Source organism: Hyaena hyaena, unplaced genomic scaffold, assembly GCF_003009895.1.
Source record: "Hyaena hyaena isolate Hyena2069 unplaced genomic scaffold, ASM300989v1 scaffold_261, whole genome shotgun sequence".
NCBI lineage: Eukaryota > Metazoa > Chordata > Mammalia > Carnivora > Hyaenidae > Hyaena > Hyaena hyaena.
Window position 1 is genome coordinate 493099 of NW_024080893.1, and position 20211 is coordinate 513309.

Below are 20211 nucleotides of genomic sequence, written 5' to 3' on the forward strand. Positions count from 1 at the left end.
CACAGTAATTGAGAACATGGGGTTTAAATGCCTAGATTCAAATCCTGGCTCTGTAAATATTAGCAGTGTGACCTTGGCCACTGCTAATTATTTAACTTTGCTGTGCCTTAATTTCCTTATCTATAAAGTATAATGATACTCCATTCATAGAGTTACGGTGATTAACTAATCAATATGTACATAAGGTCTCCAGAAGAGTGTCTGGTGTAAACTAAGTACTGGCTCTTATTACAATCTTTTTACCCCACAAAATATGAATTTGAACAACCAGCTTGCCTCTTAAGATTTCTTTATTTTCAATTGAAAGTTGATTGTGCTTCACCAGTATCTACAGCTTGTCCAAGTTCAATGATTTAGTCCTTAAATGGACTCATAAGTTATACTTCCTAGGCTAAGCTGGTGGCCTTCCCCATAACTCTTGGCTTTATTTCATCTGATTGCCTTTAAACTCATTTGAGAAAGAGGGCATTGGCCCAGAGGATTTTCATAATAGAGCTTTTACCTCCCACACATCTCTAGTCTGCAGCACTAATCGGATTACACTTTGCAAAGTTCACATTCTTACAGAATCTGTGCTCTGCGTGCAACAACTATGAATTAAATCCAGCTGGGTACAGTGCTCAGCATGGATAAAAACAAATAAAGCTGTGAAAAATCAGGCATAAATACTCTATGGGAATGAAATGGCAGCTTTTGGCAACAGCTTGTAGCACAATTTAAATGAAATGTAGAAATGGTGGAGACAGAGTAGAACGGGGTAATGAAAATGATTCATTGAAAAATGAGGAAGGGCCAGAAGAGGCAGAAGGAAGAGAAGGGAAGCTCCCAAAAGAAGCTAGGATGTGTAATTGGGGTGCCTAAATCCTGGCTCTGTTACTTATCATCTGTGTGACTTCCACAAATCACTCACCTTTTTAAGGGTTTTAAAATGGAATAATCATCATGATTACCATCTTACAACCTTGCAGAGCTGTTAGGAAGCTTACAAAAGATGGTGTCATGAAATGCTTTGGAAAGGCTGCCAGGCAAATACAGTGTTATTAATAACTTCTTGAGGACCATGGAGGCTAATATAAAAGTGATCAAAAGCAGAGGAACTGTGCTTTAAAAACATTAGGATGGAAGAAAGATATTCAAAAGATATCTTAAAAACAAAACACTTGAAACACTGACTGGGGCAGGGACATATGAATCCGTCCTCACTGGGGTAGCCTGAGCAGAAGCAGGAGAACAAAGCATGGACTGGATAGCTTCCATCACATACACTGGTCCATGTTATATACTTGGAAATGATAGAAACAAATCAAATGTGGTCAGAGGTGCTCTTCTGGTTGGCAGAATGGCTCCTGAAAGATGTATACAGCCTAATCACTGGAAACTGTGAATATGTTATGTGACATGGCAAAAGGGACTTTGTAGATTTAATCAGGATTAAGAAATCTTTAGGAAGGAGAGCATCCTGGTTTACTCGGGTGGACCCAACCTAGTCATATGAACCATTTAAAAGGAAAACTTTCTCCAGCTAGGGATAGCAAAGATGAGTCAGAAGAAAGGGAGTGGTCAGAGAGATTCAAAGCATGAGGCCTCAACAGGCCATTGCTATCTTTGAGGATGAAGAGGGCCAGGAGCCAGGGAGTGCAGGAAGCCTCTACATAGTCAAATCAATAGAAACAATGAATTGATCATCCACTTGGGCATTTCTGGTCTAAATTTGTCAAGTTAATATCTAAACCAAAAGATGGGTATTTTACAGAAAGTCGATATTACAGGAAGTTCAAGGTCCCTCCTTCCCTTGCCCAGATTCTGGTTCATGGCAGGTCAGGTCCTGAGTAGCTGGAAAGAGCTGGCAGCACAACACAAGCAACTGGGGAGGGACTGCCGTCTCTGATGTGCTGTGCCTTCCCAAGTTGTGCCTTGGAAATGTGCTTTGCAAAGGTTCTGCTTAAACCTCTTTGGCCCTTGGTTCCCTCAGATGTAAAGGGGAGACTATCCTACCTACCTTAGGAGTGGGGATAATTACAGAAAAGGCCACAGGCCAATGGACTTCACTCCCCACATACTAACCTATCAGTAGGTCTTCATAAATTACTTACTGTGTGCAGTGCCCCCACCTGGATGCTGTGGGTATACCCCAAAGAAGATAAAGGCATTTCCCTTGAGCCACTAACAACCCAGGAGGGAGCCTGTACTAATGACAACTTAATTAGGCTAAATTAAATGAAATAGGCTACTTCAGAGACACTTGCTTTCCCCTAGACCAGAATATTATAATAGCATCACACATCAAACAGATTACATTTTCGGGAATGACATATCTAGAGGGAACCTACAGATAATTTTTTTTTTTTTTAAATAATGGAGGTACCACACAGAGCCCTATGGTGCAATAAATGAAGCCCTTCTGGACTGGTAACAGACAACAGGAGCCTTGGATTTCTTTTTCCTCTTCTGAGAGCCAAGTCTCCTGTATTTATAGCCTCTCCTTGGATTGGAGTTAGAATTCTTTTAGGTCACAAGGCTACTAACTGGGGCACAACCTAAATATCTTATAGAAGAGTCTAAAGGCTATGGAAAATTTACATATATTAATTTTTAAAAACAAGGATGGAAAATACAAGTCATTTTGTATTTGCCTGTATTCAACTGATAAGATTACAACCGCACTGAATGTATAATGTAGTAGGGGCAGCACTCTGTCAAAGGATTGCAAAGGATAATATCAGGCAGGTGTGTGTGTGGGGGAGGGGGAAGGGGATGGAAAAGGAATGAGTAGTAATGAGACTTCAGCAACAAGCCACCTACAATAATCAAATTTGTTCCTTTGTGATCACATTTTCTACAGACTATATTTGCATTATTTGGTGAAGACAAAAAAACAGGCAGAAGATAGATGATAAATTTCCTTTCTTTATTGGATAGGCAATTTATAACGCCTGGAAGTCTGGCCAAAGAGTCAAAGGAGCATTTAACAGGCCAAGTACATGATGAAAATAGCATTTACCTCAAGAATATATGTCTGAACTACATGAGTGTGCTTTATAGAAGTCAGGCGACTTTTAAGCATAAAGATATTTGTGAAAAGATGCTTTATTTCTCTGCCTGCTCAGAAACTTTATAATATTTCTGTTACCATTAAAGGAGATAAGTGTATTTCAGGGATTCTTTCATGATGTAATGAAATTAAATACCATTTATGTGTACAAAACTAAAAGCTAAATTAAATATCCATATCTACTATGACATGAGAATTTTAGAATATTATAGTCAATGTTTTATTAAACATTATCCTGTACAATCAGGATAGCAAAATGTTAGACACACCCTTCAAGCTGGCATATCAGAGACTCTCTCCATAAGAGTTAAAATAGATACCAACATTTCTAACAAACTGCATTTAAAATGTTTTTAGTGCTTATTTATTTTTGAGAGAGACAGAGTGCGAGCAGTGGAGGGGCAAAGAGAGAGGGAAACACAGAATCCAGAAAAGGCTCCAAACTTTGAGCTGTCAGCACAGAGCCCAGTGCGAGGCTTGAACCCATGAACTGTGAGATCATGACCTGAGCTGAAGTCAGATGCATGACCAACTGAGCCACCCAAGCGCCCCAAACAAAAATTACACCAGATACTGGGCTTCACTAAGGTATACCACTATAGGGATGTGGTAAGCAATGAAGCTGATCTTAAGAGGCATTCTGAATCAGTGTGTCATAGTACCAGTTAGGGTTCCCTTTCTTTTGTCTGAGTCTTCCAGGAACTTCCAATGCCCAAATTCTACTATTATTATGATTCATGCACTTGAGGTAACATTGACTTTTTCAGGCTAAAGATTGCTATTTAGTAAGTTGTTCTTTCAGTTCATGAAACAAGGATTTCCCAAACCCTTACTCACTCAAAACCTCTCCCCTATATGAATGGAGAATTTGTCATTGGTCACCTGTCACAATCTCTTCTGCTTCCTTCCTCTTGGCTACTGTTCTCAAGCCAACCCCCTCTCTTTTCTTCTATCTCAAAATTTATCAAAGTAGTAGTGAATCCTCACTGCCCCTGATTTATCAGGGGCTTGTCCATTTTCCACCAGCTGCAATTTCGTTTCCATTACCCTCCTCTATGGGGTCATGATTCTCAAAATATACTCCTAGAACAGCCACATTAACATCACTTGGGATCTTGATAGAAGTTCAAATTATTGCACCTCACCTCAGAAACTCTGTAGATGGGCCAAATAATCTGAATTCTAAAAAACCTTGAAGATAATCTTGATGTCCACTTAAGTTTGAGAACCACTTCTTATGGAGAATGCTATCATGGAATTATCACTCACTTCTAAATTTTTTTAATGTTTATTTATTTTTGAGAGACAGACACAGAATGTGAGCAGGGGAGGTGCAGAGAGAGAAGAAGACACAGAATCTGAAGTGGGCTCAAGGCTCCGAGCTGTCAGTACAGTGCCTGATGTGGGGCTCGATCTAATGAACTGTGAGATCATGACCTGAGCCAAAGTCGGATGCTTAACTGACTGATCCACCCAGGCACCCCTAACTTCTAAATATTCAAAATCGATTCTCATGTCTCAGCCTTCATCATAAGTTGAAAAACACCCATTCTAATGGGAACTCATTCCTGGTACCTTTGACACTCTCCTCTCTTGGGTCTCCTCCTTCTTAAATTGTTCTTTTTCATCCTTTTTCCCTCTCTTCCTGCCTCCTTAACACAGATTTTCTAAGGAATTGCCACTGGAACTATTTTTGTACTTTGCCTCCTTCCCTGGGAGATTCCATTCACTCCCTTGGCTTAAGCCATGACTTCTATACTTCTGACTCCAAAATTAGATTCTCTAGCTTTACCTCTAGCTTCAACTGCTTTGCCATCATTTTCAGAGGTCTTCAAGACATCTGTGTGTCAAAGACCTACTGTGAGTTATACTACAGAATTATAAAACAAAAATCAACATCTTTCTCACCTGTACCTCTTTTAGATTTTCATTCTTCTTTTACCTCCAACATTTTCCCAACGCTTTAGGTATGGAAACCTCTTTCTCTCCCTCAATTTCCAAATACTTGCTAAGTACTTTTGTTTATAATTTCACAACTTTTTCTCATACACTTTGGCTTTCTGCTCTGTAGATTATTTTTTTGTTTGTTTATCCAGGGAGCAGAACTATAATATGAATGTTTTTTTTTTCAAGTAAGAACTAAAGAGATAAAGATAGAGAGAGAGATTATGACTTATTTTAAGGAAGAACTTTTTAATAGTCAGGTGCCCACAGCTGTATTCAGAAATTCTCTAGCTCCACAGATGTCCAAACATGGGCTGGTTGACTGTATAGCAGAAGTTCAAATATCTGTTGAGTGGTTGGACTTGATGACATTTGATATCTAATCCAACCTTGAGATATATGGTTCCTTTTATCATCTTTTTCTTTTAAGCCCTCATTGCCCACCCTTCCCCCGCAGTGTGAGTAAATGTTTTAGTTCCAAGTTTGTCTCTGATACTTTTGGCAGACCTGGTTTTCCTATGCATTTTTGTATGACGTCCTTTTCCCTTGCCCAAATCCTCCCACATGTGTAAAGAAATTCATTTGCCCATTCACTGCACCTACTATGTGCTAGGTACTGGAAATATAGAATTGGACAAGCCATCCTTGCCTTCACATACCATCCAGGTGGAGAGATGGACACCTACATCATAGATTACAGCACAGGCCCAGCAGTCTTGTGTTTTAATAAACTCTCCAGGTTTGCTGGTTAAAGTTTGAGAACTAGTGATATAGGCTAATATGCTACCATCAGAGTTTTAAGAAGGTCATTACAGGACAAGGAACTAATCTAAATCATGGTAAATCTGGGGCCCCTAGGTGCCTCAGTTGGTTAGGTGTCTGACTTCAGTTCAGGTCATGATCTCACAGTTTGTGGGTTTAAGCCCCGCATCGGGTTCTGTGCTGGCAGCTCACAGCCTGGAGCCTGCTTCAGATTCTGTGTCTCCCTCTCTCTGCCCCTACGCCACTCATGCTATGTCTCTCCTTATCTCTCAAAAATGAATAAACATTTAAAATTTTTTAAATCATGGTGAATCCAAAAGCTATCACTACTGCTAAGGAAAGTAGAACTGCTAGTAAAGATACTGTGCAGGGACATTTTTTGGAAACCACATCTTTGTTTCTGGATGTCAATTCTTATATCGTGCTTTGTTGAGTGCACATGCATTTGAGTAAACCCACTAAAATATATCAATTACTCTTATAATTATTCTGGATAGCACATAAACAGAGTAAACTTGAATCTTAACTCTCATAGAACTGAACAATAGGATTTTCAGAGAAATACAATGGTCTCCAAGTTTAACAATTAGCTCAGCTCAGGGTGAATGGTCACATAAGACTAATTAAAATTTTGAAAGTAGATTTCTAATGATCAGAACAGTATTGAAATAAAGGACTCCATCGACCCTCCCCCTCCCTTTCTCCATGGCTTCTCAAAAAAACAATGAGAAACAAACTTTGGAAGGGTACATAGTACACTGAAGGCAATCTTTAGCCGCTAGAATTTTGGGTGGGTGGAGGGAGGGTAAAGAAAAAAGGAAAGTAGAAAGGGCTTCTGAGTAAGGTAATACATCTGCATATTTCATTAACAAAGTATTACTAACATAGGAGGGCCCCACCAATGCGAGGCTGAACAGCTATCAGCTTTTTGAGAGGCTGATTGTCTGCATTTCAAGATTTCAAGTCACTTATAGTGGAGGGTGGGATTTTTGTGGAAAAATAATAACAGTCAGATCAAAGATGCACTCAACAGCTGGGATTTTTGGTAACTGATCTAATAGAATGGGCTAAAAACAACAACTATCTCCAACACATCTGCAGACAAATTCTGTCCTCCTAAGTGTAGAGAAGTTACAGGAAAGATTCTGAGAAGAGCATTTCTATCTTTGCTTTTATCTTTTAGGCTAACCTGAAATAGCTATTTTTGGAATGTGCATGGCAGCCAGTTTTGCCATGTGACAAAGGCCCATCTTTTCCAGCCTGTATTCCTTGTCATTGTTGGAACAAACAGGCCAACAGATCAAACACATCATGACAGAGCATGCTACTAACCTGCTCATGAACTTGTACCGGCGGGGCAGGTAATAGATTTTTCTCCTGGAAGAACAGCAAAAATGAAGCCAGTCGAGAAGAAAACCCATCGTCAGTTACAGTTTGAACTAGCAAGGAAGGAAAGGAGATTGAAGATAGAAGCCTGTAAGAGGTGAAGAAGAAAAAACTAAAAAGAGATTAACAGTGAGAAATGTAGTAGGAACATAGGGCATGCATTTTTGAGTCATGAAATCTTATGAAATATTTTCCATTGGCATTTCTTCCTCTCATTATCATAATTTTTTATGGTTGCTCTTTGCCTACAAAGCCTGTACAGAGTGATGATTTGGAACAATTAGTATTCATATGAATTTAGCCAAGGTCAGCTTTTTCTTTTTTTTTTTCTTAGGAATGAAGAAACGAATTGGCAGCCTGCTGGAAACATGCACAATTTAATGGGCATACTATTATATTAACTAATACTTATATGGCTTTTGAAGTTTACAGAAGACTTCTCCCATTTGATACAATCAGGGTAATATAAAAAAGTACGTATTTTACAACATGTATGGGAAGAATACTAATTGGCATCAAATAACCACACTAGGGAATACTGTCTAACCACTGGCCCTGACTGAAGGTGAATTAAAGAGATAAAACAAGGGATCTTGGAAAAAAAAAAATCTTTAAAATGTCAGACTTAGTAAGGGTGTGTCATATTTCTATATATCCGTAATTTTTTTAAAGCATTCCAGATTAAAATTCTGGGTGTAATCTGAATGGAGAGCATATGGATTAGATGATTTATAAAAATGCAATCAGCTTTTTCATACTTTGGGTTTCAACCAATGGAGTAGTAATGAAACTGATGTGGTTTATATATATTCTAAACTGTAACTAAGCAATCTCACTATGGAAAATGAGAAGTTTATATACAACTTTGCCTATCTATGAAAACTTATAAACATAGTCATGTTTTTAGTAGGCAAAACTACTGGAATAGACACAGTAAGATCAGTGGCTGCTAGGGGTTTGTACTGGGGTAGAAGGGATGAACAGATGGAGTAAAAAGGATTTTTAGGGGAGTAAAGCTATTCTGTGTGATACCATAATGGTGGATACATGTCACTATGGATTTTTCAAAACCCATGGAACTATACAACCCAAAGAATGAACCCTAAAGTAAACTATGGACTTCAGATAATAGTAATTTATCAGTACTGGTCCATTAATTATAACAAATATATCACACTAATGCAAAATGTTAACAATAAGCAAACTGAAAGTGGAGTAAGAAGGGATAATATGAGAACACTGTACTACTAGCTCAGTTTTCTGTAAACATAAAAGTGCCTTAAAATTAGTCTATTAATTAAAAAAGAGAGAGAGAGAGAGCACATCCATGGATGGATAAGTACTTAAGAAGCAAATTTTGTTCACAAATTCCCTTAAGAAAATTATCCAACTTTGTTTTAAACATTGTAGGAATAAAAACCCAAGGAAACTAACCCAGGATTCAGAAGTGCAGTTTACAGAAAATAATAAATATACACACAATTCTTTGAGGCATTTACACTTAGTCAAACTGATGTTTGTACATTTTGTTGAAGTGATATGGCAGGAAAATTCCTCCTTTGGAAATACATAGATCTTCTTAGGCTAGAGTTATTTGCCTGAAACACTGGGCAAAATAATAGCATAAATTTCAAATGCCTGAGGTTCTCTAGTGAAGCTATGCTTCGGTAAAATCACATCAATATTAGTGAGGCTAGTTAGTGTCTATATATTAACAGTATTTTGTCCTAACACTGTCCTGCAGGAATGCCTATACTTAAAAAGAAGATTATTATTCATAGTTATTATAATTTTTCATTTATTCCCTATATCACATTCTCTTAATGTGGCATAAGGAAAGTATTAATGCTGCTTCCAGGACGCACTTTTCTGCTATATAATGAGCATGTAGAAATGTTAGCTACGATTCAGTCAGGTCTTTTATATAGGAAATGTTCCCAGGTACTAGGAACTTGCTGTGCATTAACACTGCTCAAGTTTCCGCATCTGCTTGGGTTCTTTCCTTGTGAGCTGTGTTCTGATGGAAGGTTTTGTGAGATTACTGGGGAGGAACTATCAATTTCACTAAGTTTTACCACCTCATTTTGATCAGAACACAGACTTTTGACTTTTGGCTATAAGATGTTGGTCTGATATATGACTGTACCTAAGCCTAGATTTCTTTTCCTTTTGGTCTTTATATGTGATACAGTAGTAAACCATATTAAATTGTTATACCACTGATAAATAACTGGCTTTAATTATAATGATAGTGTAACAAGTTTCAATGGAAACTAAACTGATAAATGACTCTCAGTGATTTTATATATTTTTTAAATCTTTGGGTTCTCAGGTTTCCTTTGTCACATTTTGAATACAAAAATAAGTCAAAAGTTTAGAACTATGTTTATCTCAATTCCTATGAGAATTTTACCTTGAGGTAAACAGATGCTAGAAACCCCAACCTCTATTTTGACTTGGTATTAGAACAAAAAGGTCAATAAACAAAGAAAATAAGATGCACCAGGAAGATACATTATAGATCTCTGAATGGAAATTGCCCTTCTCTAAATGTGTCCCTTGTGCCTCTCTATAATTTACCACAGCTCATTAAGAGGTATGTTTTAGAAGTGGCAACAGATTGCCTCGTTTCTGTCATCTGATTTGGTCTTATCGGCAAACTATGAACCAAAAGGTTTTAATTCTTTATTCCCTTTGGAACTGCCCTTGGTACTAAATCTTTCCAACTCCTTTAGGAGACTCCATTATTTACTTCCCACATATTTTGGCATTTATAATTTCAAGTTTGAAACTTTATCTGGCAAATGTAGATAACTTTTCCTTAATTTATATGGAAAATACAAATATTCACTATAAGATGAAGGTAAATCAATCCTTTAAATAAACAATCCACATAAAGTATTTTTATGCCGCTTAGAATAAATATGAATGCTTCTGCTTGCACAGTACTTATGATCTGACTTTTTAACACTTAAAAATAGTTTATTTAAAAAATAGATCATATTTTCATGAAATTTCTTGAAAAGGCAGATTTTAATGTCAGTAAGAACCTGCACCATTGATGCCTAGGGTCTGGCCATTCAAAGCAGCAGTATACAGGGCTTCAGAAAATGGCATTTTGAAAATGAAAATGTCACTTGGAAAGTACTTATTTCTCACAGGCAGTGACATATCTACCTGCTAAGGACTGAATTAGACAGGAATTTTCACAAAAAGCCATGAAGTCATCATAAGCCATATAGAGTTACTGTATTTCCGAAGCATTTTAAGGGTCTTTTCTAATAGTGTTTCAGTATGCATTTCAGTTTTATTTGTTTCAAGAGAAGAGCACTATTAGTTTTACAGGGAAGCAGCAGAGAGTAGGAAAAAATATATTTACACCTACCTGAAAGGCATTCTTACATTCATTTGTTCTGCATATCTTCCAAGCACTTCCCATGGGGCATGCAACTTCACAAAGATAATGTCACTATTTATTAGAGAGGACTGAAACAGAAAAAAAAAACTAAATTGAAAAGTATATTCAAATTTCCTATGGTTTAAATTGAGTTGGAACTTAGAATAGGAGTTTAAGATTTGGGGTATTTTCAGTCAAAATTGGGTCCTTATGTGTGCATGTATTCATTCAAAAAATATACTAATATGTGTCAGGCAATGGACACCCAGCTGTGAACAAAAGAGACATGGATGCTATCTACATTCTACAAACATACAAAAAACAAAAAAGGAGAAATAGGCAAAAACAAGTTAAAAGAAAACTTAAATTCAGATAGCGATGAATAGTCTGAAGATTACAAAATAATGGGAGAAATTATAGGGAGGGAGGCACATACTACTTTGGGCAAGGGGTCCAGAAGAGGCCCCTCTGCATAAGGGACATGCAAATTTGAGATACAAAGGAGCCAGCTGGGTAAGAACATGGGATAAGTGTTCCAGGTGCAAAGGCCCTAAGCTGAGAAATCACTTGGTATGCCCTGTATTTGAGGAGCAATAAGGAGAGCAGAGTGGCTGGAGTGTATTCATCATAAACATTAGTGTGAGAAGAGGTTGAAAAGGTGAGTGGGAACCAGCATGTGCAGTGCTTCACCAGCCACAACAAGACAATTGGACTTTATTCTAGGAACACTGGGGAGTCATTTTGATTTCAATTTTTAAAGATCACTGCGGCTAGTGCATGGAGAAAAAAACCCTAAGGATGAGTTGCAGAGAAAGCAGAGGGAAGAAGAGATGCTCTCAATCACCCAGGGCGAATAAAAAAATGATGGTGGTGGAGATGGAGGGTCTTCAGTGATGTGAGTCTTGAATCTGGGTCACTATCAGGGAAGCCTATTTCAAATGACTATGTTTTTTGGCCCAAAACTTTTGCCCCCTCTTGGGATTTTTTATCAATTCAGCACATAGACAGGAAAGTAAAACTAGGCTTTACATTTTAGAACCACCCAACAAGTTTTGGGTCTATGTCTCTGGCCAAGGGATATATCCAATTAGGAAATTCCCTTTGGAAGTCATCTCCCAGGGCTGGGTTGTGGAAGGAGGTAGAAGGAAATAGTGAGCCTAACCAGTTTAAATTAGCAAAATGGTTTATTACTTATCCAGATCTTTTTCACACAGGCTCATTCTGGACTGCATGCCATTTAGATTTTTATAGTGTAAGAATGTCAACAGATATGTTAGGCTTTTGTGGCTAAACTCTCCTTATAACAGTATTTATAAACAATCCAATACTTTTACACAGATGACACAAATAGAAGCCCAACTTTATGGGATAAATATGTGCTACAGAGAATTATTTTTAAATTGCAGATGATGTGCAGTTGCAATTCATTGCTCATATTTTCATTAGGTCTTCTTGTTGGGTTTATAAATATTGTACTTAATTTATAAGAATCCCTCAAGATATTATGAAGACCAAACTGATATCAACTACAAAGTTCCCAAGAACTCTGATGGTGGTGAATTTCCCAACAGGAGGAAGGCCTGGGCCCAAGTCCACAATGATGGAGGGCACCCTTTGAAATTGGTCTGAAAAATCAAACTTTCTAGCAATTGAAGCTGAAATGAGGTTTTATATTCTAGCTTGGGATAAGGAGATCTCTGGCTGTTAAGCCCTCTAAGGACAAGAAATGTTTCTGTTATTCACAGTTGTATCCTCTGGGCCTAGCACAGTGCCTGATCCAGAGGGATCACACAGTCAATACTTATCTAATTCAGAATATGGTTAGTGAAATGGAACAGTTAGTCCTGGTCCAAGTGAAAGTTGCTTGTCCTGTGAGGCAAGAAGGATGAAGTGACTCTTGGAGAAAACATAGATGGTAACTGCAAATGAGGTACCCATCCAGGGAACAGACAAGCCAATATGCACTGAAGATGTAACAACCAGCAGCTGGATCTCTTTGCATGAACTGGTTTTCTATTTAGTAACCTATTATATCCAATCCTCTCTAGACTGGATGCTCACAGCTACATAGCCAGGGGGAGTATAAATGAGCTCATAGGTAGTCATGTCCATAGAGAACATGGAGAAACTGCACACACCCACAAAAAACTCAATCCTGCCCCATTCATGACTGTAGATGCAGATATGAGATGGTCTCAGCTTATCAGCTGAGCATTTTTATGCACTGGAAAAGTTTGCCATTTGTTTTCCTATAGTACAGTTTTCCAAGTTATGAAACAGAAGATAGGCTCTATTTTCTAATAAATGGATCTTTTTGTTTATATTAAAGATATACTTCAGAGTCTGGGAAGGGATTATGGCTTTCATACTTGAAAATGCATAGGAGCACATGTACCCCAATGTTCATAGCAGCACTCTCCACAATAGCCAAAACATGGAAAGAGCCTAAGTGTCCATCAACAGACGAATGGATCAAGAAGATGTGGTTTATCTATATCATGGAATACTATCTGGCAATGAGAAACAATGAAATATGGCCATGTGTAGCAACATGGATGGACCTTGAGGGTGTTATGCTGAGCGAAATAAGTCAGACAGAGAAGGACAAATATCACGTTTGCACGTATAGGAGGATTAGGAGGAACTTAACTGAGGACCATGGGGGAGAAGAAGGAGGGAAATGGTGGGGGAAAGGGAGAGAGGCAAACCATGAGAGACTCTTGAATGCTGAGAAACAAACTGAGGACTGATGGATGTGGGGAGGAGGGGGGAGATGGGCATGGAGGAGGGCACTTGTGAGGATGAGCACTGGGTGTTTGTTATATGGAAACCAACTTGACAATAAACTATTTGTAAAAATAAATAAATAAATAAATAAATAAATAAAAACTAAGGAATCCTTCAAAAAAAAAAGAAAATGTTAATTTTGAAAATGGGAATTCTTTAAATTCACTTAGCCTTCCTACAAGATTTTACACTTTCCTCTTTCTTCTCTCATCTTTCCAAGGCAGAGTGAAATTGTACTAACTGATTCAGACTCAACCAAACTCTGATTTACAGCAGAAAATGATCTCAAGATACACTCTCTTTGTGAAATTATTGTAATTGCTAGGCGTAAAGAAAATAAATACAGTGGAAGAAAAATAATTTTGTAGAACTCCATGAATATATGAAAATATTAAGGAGACTAAATTAAAATATTCTACTTAGGGCACATTTTGAATGCCACATTTCTGGGGCCCCTGGGTGGCTCAGTCAATTGAGTGGCTGACTTTGGCTGAGGTCATGATCTCATGGTTTGTGAGTTTGAGCCCTGCGTCAGGCTTGCTGCTGTCAGTGCACAGCCCCCTTTGGATCCTGTCCTCCTCTCTCTGCCACTCCCCTGCTCACACTTTCTCAAAAATAAAATAATCATTTATAAATAAATAAATAAACCAGTAAGTAAGTAAATAAATAAATGTCACATTTCTGTGTGTGGAAAAGCCAAGTTCATTATCTGAATACCCATGGAATCAACTAAAAGTCTACTGTAGGACTCTACCATTTTCTGCATAAAAGCATAGCTATTTTGATTCATTCAGCAGGATAAAAATAGCCTCAGTTTTATTACTTAAATAATAATAATTACAAAACCATCACTTTATTATTGTTTTCTAAACATTAATAATTTTGAAAGCACTTTCACATTGTTACCTCATTTTATTCCTACACAAACTTTGCAATGGAGGCTTTCCTTCCATTTCTTAAACAGGAAAAAGATATAAGCCAAGGAACTCACTCACAGCCAAACTGAATGTTTTTCCCAGAGAGAGCTGACACTCATATCCTTCGACTCCCTTGTCAGTTTTACCTAATAAATTCTGAGGATTAAATAAATCTACGGCTTTGTACATGCATCGAAGAGGCATATTTTCTGAACTGTTTATACAAACTAATCTGCTTATTAGTTTATATAAATTATACAAACTAATCTGAAGAGAATTCCATATTTTAGAAAACAAAGCAACAAAAACAAAGCAAAAGTAAGCTACTAATAAATGAACTGAGATTTTATTTGAGACTATTAAAAGTTACTTTCATAATCTTGAGAAAAATGTCAGCTGAATTGCCTTGAATGATGAATGTTTAGTCATAGGTTGTATGTGTGTGTTGGGGGGGCACTTATTACTTACATTCAGTTTTTCAAGGAGGAACTGAACTTCAGCCCAGAAAAATAAATATGAAATAGATTACTGCTAATTATATGGTTTATATATCACTCTTTTCTCTACTGCTGAATGATTACGCTACTGTTTCTAAATAGATTTTTCCTCATTACTAAGTATTCCTTTCCACATAAATCCAAGAGTGCAAGTGACAAAACGAAGAGAAATGAAAATGGTTTTTTGAAACAGAGTTGTTTCATTAATATACTGACCCTTAGGTTAGAACCATGGGGAGAAGAAAAATGGTCCTTTAAAGGAGTTGGGAAAATATCTCTAGAAGAAGAATGGCTGCAGAAATTAAGTAGAATGGAAACTACCTGAAATAGAAATAGGTAACATTCACAGAAAACACTTCTTCTTTCTTTCCTTCATTCAACAAGATCCCAGTCAACATCTGTATGCATGAGATGCTGGAATGTAAGGATATGTACATCATGGTTCTTGCTTGGGTATGTCACAACTTAGTAAGAGAAGGTTAGATCAAGCAACAGTACAGAAAAGAAGAAATATCATGCCATTATCTAAATCAAGCAATCTCACATGTATATAAAATGAATATACACGTTTTTAAACATATGAAATCTCATGAGTCCTGATACCACTGCTGAGAAGGGGATACTCAGGGAAAAACACGTTTGAATATGGGGGCATAGAGGCAGTGCATTAACTCAGTTTTGGAAATGTTAAGTTTCAGTTACCTATGAGAAGATGCCTTGTGGGTAGTTAAATTATTCTGGAACTCAGGGGAGCAGTCTGGGCTGGAGATACAAAGTAAATGTGACCAGGGCATAGATGACATTTAAATCTATAGGACTGGAAGAGGTCACTTTGAGAGACAGCATAGATGCAGAGCCACATGGGTAGCTGAACTTCAAAGATTAGTTAAGAATGCAGACTCTGAGGTCAGACTACACATATTCATATTCATATGTCTCTCTTACCAGCTCTGTGATCTTGGGCAAGCTATTTAACCTCCCTGTGCCTCAGTTTGTTCAATTGTAAAATGGGAAATGACACAATATGTAGCTATGGAATCACACTAAATGGCATAATAAAGATAAGAGGTATGTAAAAACATGTTAGTTGTCATGATCTCCAAGAAGGGCCATGCTATATACTGGTGGTGTTGGGAAGAACATCCAAGTTACAACCTGTGAATATGACCAAAAAGTAACCAATACCTGAGGAGAATTTTCTAGTCTTTGACAACAAGTCTGAAGAAACCCTGAGAATCAAGCCCTAATTCCTGTCTCCTGTCCCTCCATGGTACCCAGGGTCTCTTATATGTTCTATAAGGACATTCATTAATTAAGATTCAACAGATATTCACTGACTGCTACATATCAGATACTCTGCTAGGTGCTGAATATACAAGGAAGATAGAATTTATAAATATGGGCTTTAAAATTGTAAGAAGTAACCAAAAAGAAAAAATATATAATGCCATAAGAGAGAAGAACTGGGGGTACCTGTCTTAGATTGTCTGGTTAACCTCTGAAGATATGGCACTTAACCTGAAATCCAAAATATTAGAAAGTGTCAAGGGGGAGAAGTCAAATGAAGAACATTCCAGACAGAGGAATAGCAAGTAGGAAGACCCAGAGATTGTACTAGAAACTAAAAGGGTCAGGTGACTGGAAGTTGTTAAGTGTGAGGTAGGCAGAGTTACCCGAGATGGAGTTGGAGAAAATGGCTATGGACAGATCATGTCAGGCCAAGCTCAGTGTGGTAAGGAGTTTAGATTTTGTTCTGTAAGGTCAGTGAGAAGTCACCAATGGGTTAAAGGCAGGTAGGGAGTAGGAATGCTTGTTTTAGAAAGTATACTCTGAATGGCCTATGGAAAATGTCCTAGAGGGAACCCAGGACTTGGAAGTTCAATTAGGAAAGTTATTCTAGTAGGCCAGGTAAGACAAGATGATGGCTGAAACCAGAAGGTAGATGCAGTCAGGAAAGAATGGTACAGACTTGAGATCAATTTGGAGGCAGATTTGAAAGGATTTAGGATTGGTCAAATGAAGAGAGGGATAAAAAGTCCAGTGTCCAGATTCACATGCATGTTGTTTCATCTGGAAAACTGGATGGATGACTGTACCACATAATGAGTTAGAGAAGAATCAGGGAAAAGACAGCTGTTTGCTTTGGGATATGCTTTATTTGAGAAATTTATACAAGTGTGATATTTATACAAGTGTGAAGTAGGCAAATGGGTATGTGAGTCTGCCTCAGGGCAGGGTGGGGCTAGTGAGGCTTATTAATTTGAAAATTACAGACACATCATTGATATTTAAAAGCAGAAAAGTTGATGAGGTCACCTAAGGAAGTAGCAAAGACTAGACACTAGGGCACATCAACATTTAGAAGATTTGGAAGAAGAGAAAGCTATAATCAAAGGAGACTAAGAAGGAGCCATCAGAGAGGTAGATGGGAAACAACAAACAAAAGGGACAAAACAGAAGCTGTGAGGAATGGAGGGTTCTGGAAGGATGAAGTGATGAGCTGTGTCAAGTAAGGGGCAGCTCAAGGAACCCTTCCCATAGCTACTCAGGGCTGCTGCTTGAAGTTCGTGTTATTTGTCCCATCTATGCTGCTGCAGCTGTCTCTTAGGGCTTGTGTACACTGCCAATGGCCCTGGCTCTGAGGCTGATGTAGAGCTGAGGTGGAACTGTTTCCATCAGGGTTCAGTGTGTTACCCAAAAGGGAGCTAGGAACTTCCATGAGGAGTCAGAGCTGATTTCAAGGATGACACGTGGGTACCAAGCCATGTCTCTCCCAAGTGCCACTCTGCCACATGCAAACCAGCAGCAAAGAATGAAGCCCACACATGAGTCCCTTTGTCCACACTGAGGAGAGATAGGAGTTCACTCAGAGCACTTTCTCAAGGGGGCAGAAGTGGCTCAAGTTTCTGCTCTGCACCTGAATTTCCCTGTCTCTGGCTGTATGTTCTCTACACTTCTCCCAAAAATCTCAGGCAAACGCTCCTGGAAACGTCCCAGAATTTCTGAGATGGACGTGCAAATCAACCTCCCCCCTACCTCCAGGCTTTCATCACAAATACATATACTAATTTCAAAGAAAAATTCATTGCAATTTGAGCTTCATTTTACATCTATGATACAGGTGTGAATGAGATCACGATCTTGTACACAGTCAACATAGATAATGTGTGTGTGTGTGTGTGTGTGTGTGTATACATAAAGATAATATAACAGAAATCACATTTGCCACAGAAACCTTGTTCTAGGAAATTTTTATGAATCTATTTTCATTTCAGATACATTTTCACTGACTGGGTTATACTAAAACAGGATGGTAGCAATTCTTAAAAAGTAGCAAAAGAAAGGAAAGCAATTTAAAAGATTTGGTTAATCATTTTTTAATCAAACATTTATTGCATGTGATGCCTAGCTTTGTGCTGGGAAAGGGTCATTTGTGTTATAATAAGGCAACTGTCTGATGTACCTTGGACTACACAAAAAAGAAGATAGTTATAATAACTACATATGTAATTTGAGAAGAATTATAAAAAAAGAAATAAGTGCATGACATGTAGCCCTTCTTTATACATAAAAAATAAACACTTGTGTAATGATTAAAAGTCCTAGCTTTGGAATTTTCAAGCTTTGGAATTCAAGGTTGAAGGGCCAAATGTGCTACTTAGCAGCTGATGACCTTGAACAAAATATTTCATCTCTGTAAACCTCCATTCTCTCATCTGTGAAATGTGATTAACAGCACTTCAGATTTATTCTGAGGACTATGAGGTTTAATGCATGGAAAATATTTAGTTAGTTCCTTGTGCACTAAAAATGCTCTTTAAATGGTCACGAAGGTATGTGATTTATCAAGGTATATGGAAATCTTTTCAAAAGTTAAAGCTTTGATCAAAGAATAAAAAGGACTGCTTTCTTCAACCTGGTATGCAAATTTTGGCCATGAAAATATAGTGATGGAACATTAGGAATGAAGAGGTACTTGTTTGGAGGGACTAGGAAAAGCAGCTGCATGTGAGAACTGAACAAAGTTCCTCTCCAAATATCCATGGATATTACAGGGTGAATGTCTGGCTCAGGGAGGCTGCCTCTCTCACTTGCAAGCTCATTAGATTCTGGTTTCATCTAAGATTTAAAAGATTTAAAAAGTAATATTGGGGTGATGTTTATGCCAAATAGGAAGAGGGAACAGGTGGAATGGGAGAATGAAAATGGAGATCTGTTTGGAAATAGCTCTCATAGGTCTAGGTTTATCTGCAGCAGCCTTGGGGCCCTACAAGAGGATGTCAAAGTTATAAAGGCCTGTCTATCATCTCTAGGCCAACTGAGCTCAAAAGATGATGCCAAATCCATTTTTTTTTAATTGGAAGGAAATGGTCTTAAGAGAGTTGGAGCTTAGGAACAGAAGACTACTGAAGACCTAGGCATAGATACTTCTCAAAAGTATCTAGAAGTATCCTTGATTTGTCTTGAAAGGTAACCAGTGGCCAGCAAATAACTGGGTGATGTTGTGCAGTAGGAAGAACACCTAGGCAGGTCCTTCCACAGCTCTCCGCTGTACGCTTGGGTAAGTCACTTCACTCCTCAGACTCTCAGTTCCTCACTGACCACACAGAGATAACATGGCCCCTGAGCTGAAAACTTCCATGGCTGTTTTGAGGCTCAAATTGGAATAACCTATGAAAGCATATTGAAAATTGCCCAGTCCTGGCCTTGTCTCTGAGTGGACCTTAGATTTTTAAACTGACCTTTTCCTCTCTGGCCTAAGTTTCCTCACCTGTAGAAGGAGGGGCTGGAATAATTCACTTTGTTCCAAACCTATTCAATAGTGTACCTAGAAATCATGGTCTTTGTAGATGACAAGGAATCTCAACCTGTGAGTTGTAATTTAACACTCATTTATCCATTTATGTATTCCACAAACCATTATTGAGAGCCTACAAGGTGTTGGTAGGGCAGCTGTGAATAACAGACTGAATTTCTGTTCTCATGAATTCTACTGGGGAGAGAGACTTTGAATCAACAGATATATAATATTTCTGATGGTATTCTTTGAAGAAAAATAAAGAAGGCTAGGAAAATAGAAAGTAATGGTTGGAAGATGTTATTTTAGATAGAGTGGTATGAATAGGCTTTTTGATAAGGTGACATTTGAGCAAACATCTGAAAAAAGTGTATAAGAATGTGGTTTCACTATCCAGGGACAGAACATTCCAGGCAGCAAGAACAGTCAAAGGCAAAGGGCCTGGGGCATAAATATGCTTCACATTTTAATTTATTGCACACACAGGGGCAAACCTGGGTAGTCACTTGCACCTGTTCTGTATTCCCTTAGGCAAATGGCAGGGTGTCACTTTCTCATAACTATACTGGTAGGAAAACAAAGCAAACTCTTAAAATGCTGGGCAAAAAATATTAATTTCAGCTAGGAACTCAGATAAGCCTCTCGGAGAAAAAAACTACAGTGGTTCAGAC

General features: G+C 38.0%; 1 protein-coding gene across 1 annotated transcript in view; it reads right to left on the minus strand.

Moving 5' to 3' along the window:
* The window catches only part of ANO4 (anoctamin 4), a 240671-nt gene that overhangs the window by 147746 nt on the left and 72714 nt on the right, over nt 1-20211 (minus strand). The window contains exons 5-6 of the mRNA XM_039245598.1: nt 10530-10630; nt 7091-7135 (exon numbers count right to left, since the gene is read on the minus strand). Of these exons, the coding sequence (XP_039101529.1) occupies nt 7091-7135; nt 10530-10630 (146 nt within the window). The remainder of the gene's footprint in view (nt 1-7090; nt 7136-10529; nt 10631-20211) is intronic.